This window comes from Eutrema salsugineum, unplaced genomic scaffold (assembly GCF_000478725.1).
Source record: "Eutrema salsugineum unplaced genomic scaffold, Eutsalg1_0 scaffold_703, whole genome shotgun sequence".
NCBI classification, from domain to species: Eukaryota; Viridiplantae; Streptophyta; class Magnoliopsida; order Brassicales; family Brassicaceae; genus Eutrema; species Eutrema salsugineum.
The window spans coordinates 1-3,679 of NW_006256483.1; the positions used below are offsets into that span (position 1 = coordinate 1).

Here is a 3,679-nt window from a genome sequence, read left to right on the forward strand (position 1 = left end):
CGTATATCAGTAATCAGTAATCAGTATGACTGGGGAAAAATAATGGTTTAGTGTACACTAACCTAAGGATACTCTCCTGCTGAAAGTTTTCTCTTCGTCGTAGGCCTTCCTGATTGACGTTTTGACTTAGGTGGCATAATATTCAGGTCACGCACCTCTGCTGGGATACGAATGTCGTCAGGGTCAGGCACTGGTAGGATTTTGCCACAAACTGTTGCACTCCAAATTGATTTCTTAAGAATTGGATCAACCAAACTACTGTACTCCACTTGCCGAAGCCTAGCCGCGGCCATTGCATGTCGGCAAGGGTATTTCAATGTCTGAAACTCTAGACATGAGCATGTTTTTTTTAGGAGATCAACAAGCCGCCGTACACCAAACTCAGAACTCACTTCAATCTCCCACAAAGAAATGCCTTGAACCGATAGTACAGCAGATTTTTCAAGCTGAAGGTTCATTAACTTGTCAACTTCTTCTGGAATGTCACCATCCATCTTTTGAATTTTCTCTCTTCTGCATTCAAGCCACCTACTTAACATTCGCCTGATAAATTCTAGCATTGCAACGATTGGACTGTCTCTTGCAGCGAATAGTGCATTGTTCAGAGACTCCGCAATGTTACTGGAGGTCATATTATACCTCTGACCAGAAAAGTGTGATCTAGTCCATGTACTCCCAACAACGATAATCAACATCCTTCAGCCTTGCGTATAGTTTCTAGAAATTAGAAACTGTGAACGCTTCTCCAGCCTTTCCGACCAACCCTTTCTGACCGGAACCTTTGTATTTACCGTGAACATTTCTCTGGATATGGACAAGACATGCACCGTGGTGTGACTGTGGATACCATTTCTTTTTAGCTTTGGTAATTCCACCGTGCCTATCCGAGATAATAGTAAGATCAGAGGAATCTAGAATAATGTCTACCAACTTCTCAAAGAACCACCTCCATGTCTGATCAGACTCTGCATCGACAACGGCGAACGCTATTGGAAAAACCTGGTAATTAGAATCTTTTCCACTGGCCGTTAATAGACAACCCTTATACTTACCAGTCAGGTGAGTCCCATCAACAACAACTACTTGTTTCAAATGTTTCCATCTAGATATACACGCAGCCAATGCCATAAATACGGACTTAAACCTGGTCATACATTTTCCATCTTTTTCATCTCTGATCGGTTGACAAATGCGTTATGGTGCCGGGGTTAGCATACTTGAGCACATGGAGGTAAATCAGTAATAATTTGAAAGAAGTCTCCTCTGTTCCGTGAGCAGAGTATATAGCCAGCTCCTTAGCTTTCCAGCATTTCCAGTACGAGGCTGTAATATTATATTCGGAGAGAACAATCGCAGGTAGTTCACTCGCACGTGGACCAACTATTGCATTCTCATACTTAGACTTCAGCAGAGCCGCCATGACTTTAGTAGTAGCATGCTTAGAAAATTTCTTTCTTGTATCGGGGTGGCATGTATGCTTCAAGCACGCCTTCCTCACCTCATACAATGCAGACTCGCCAACTTGACACCATAACACCCTCCAATCACATATCTTTGCTGGACATTCGGCGACTGTGTACTTCTTCGCATGCTTTTTGAATTTGAACGTTTCTTCAGCGCATTGATGACCAACGTGATTTTAAAGTGTTCCTTGTTCCTGAACTTTTTCCCAACCCATATCTCTCCATCTTCATTTGACAAATCAAGTTCATCGAAATCCCCTCCCCATATCATCAGAGACTGGTGCCACATCCGGAAATCCATATAGTTCTATACGTTTAATCGCTTTCTTCTGCTCTGCACCGCCATTCTGGCGCCCCCAACCGACATCACCTGTTGGAGTCTGCACAAAATCATCATCATCTCCATGGGGAGCCAGAACCTTCTCACATACAGTCCTCTTTCTTCCAGGAAAATGAATAGGACTCTCCGTTAAGACAATGGAGTAGTCCATATGGTTTGAATCACTCGGCTCACTTCCGCGACTACTTCCACAACCCCCTGAACTACCAGAGTCATCCTTATCCTCATCAAATCCAGGTTTAGAATGGAAACCATTACCATCTGCTAGTACGTAATCATTCCACCAGTCAAAATCATAATCCGGATCATAATCATCATCAGAGCCGTATGCGTTATCGTCAACATCATCAGCTTCCTTCTCTTCTGAATCTCTCGCCTCGTCTGATTCCTGAGACATTTTTAATTCCAACTCAGGGTGGTCAACAGAGACAGCGTGACTTGGAACATCAGGTATTACATTAACGGAGGTGTTAGTGCTGGCCTTAGCCTCTACTTTCTCTGATTCCTGGGAAATTTTTAATCCCAATGGAGGATGGATTACAGAGACAGCTTCAAGTTGTACACCTTTGGAGGTGTTCATTGCGGCCTCTGCCTATACTTTCTCGGCATGTGCTATCAGCAAACAATCATCGATATCTTCATCATCTGCTTCATCATCGGGTTGACTAGACTTTGCCGAAGAAGAGGCTATGAAGTTTGTTGGCCCTAAGGACTTTCGCCGTTCCCTAGCAATTTGAACTTCAAGACTTTCCTTCCGTTTCAATCTCACCATTTTACCATTTACTGACTCCTTGAATGTGACAAATAAATTCACAGACTTGTCAGACTTATGCAGCGAAAGGAAGAATTTGTACTCTCGAGGAGTAACTATCACACATGGACAACTCCCATCACCATTAAGCTCAGCTAGAACATCATCAAACCAGTAGGAAATCTCCACCGAAACAACTCTCGGGTCTAATCCGAACTCATGCGCAATCAGATTTCTCAAATTATCTGGTCCGGACACATCTTTGCAATTTATGCACCTTCCACGATGAGATATGTCCATTTTGAAATCCCAATCTCCTGTATAGTACCTTATCCATGTTCCCGCCATAACAAGAATGAACGCATCCACTGCAAATCGCGAACACCATATCTAAAAAACTACTGGCAAATAGCGAACACCAGAACGAAAAAATTCGAAAATAACAATGACAAATCTATGGGTGTACAATAATAGGATTAAGTAGCTAACCGTGGTTGTTGTCCTCTTGATCATTGCATAATTTCCCCTTCAATTTCAACATCTTCTGGAAAGGGAAACTAGGGCTTCTAATTTAGTTAGGGTACTTTGTTTCTTATTTTAACCAATTTATCTCCATTATCTCTAATTAACCACAATTTTTCCTGCCAAAAATAAAAAGAGAATGGGAAGGGTAGTTTTACGTCTAATGAGTTGGGTAGTTTTCGGCCCATAATCGAGGCCCAGTAAGGTGGTTTTTGGAAATTTCATTCCGAAATTCGAAATCAGGCCCAAAAAACGACCCAATCACGTGCGTAAGTGCTCTCTTCCCGGTTGTTATGCGCGCGGACACAGACTACGCCTGGGACCCACGGTATTTTCTGCGTCTGTCACTCTCTAAGGGCAGACTTCTCTGTCTCTCTTTCTCTCAGAAAGAAGAGTAAATTTGGCATTATGAAAGTATGTCCCTACCCTAACTAATTAAAACATAAAACTACCCTTTTCTCAAATAAAAACTTAAAAACGTCTTTATTTTCAAAACAATCCTTGATTCTTTCCATTTGGTTTTGCTTTGATTCAACGCTTTGTGGAAGCTGATACGTTTGCACCGTCGTTTTATCTAAGTAGTAATGAATAATCCACAGTCGT

General features: G+C 42.2%; 1 protein-coding gene across 1 annotated transcript; it reads right to left on the minus strand.

The window, feature by feature from the left end:
- Positions 1-62: 62 nt before the first annotated feature.
- Positions 63-632, minus strand: LOC112082770. Its single transcript, XM_024150165.1, has one exon. The coding sequence runs from the start codon at positions 630-632 to the stop codon at positions 63-65; it is 570 nt and encodes a 189-aa protein (XP_024005933.1).
- Positions 633-3,679: the final 3,047 nt, after the last annotated feature.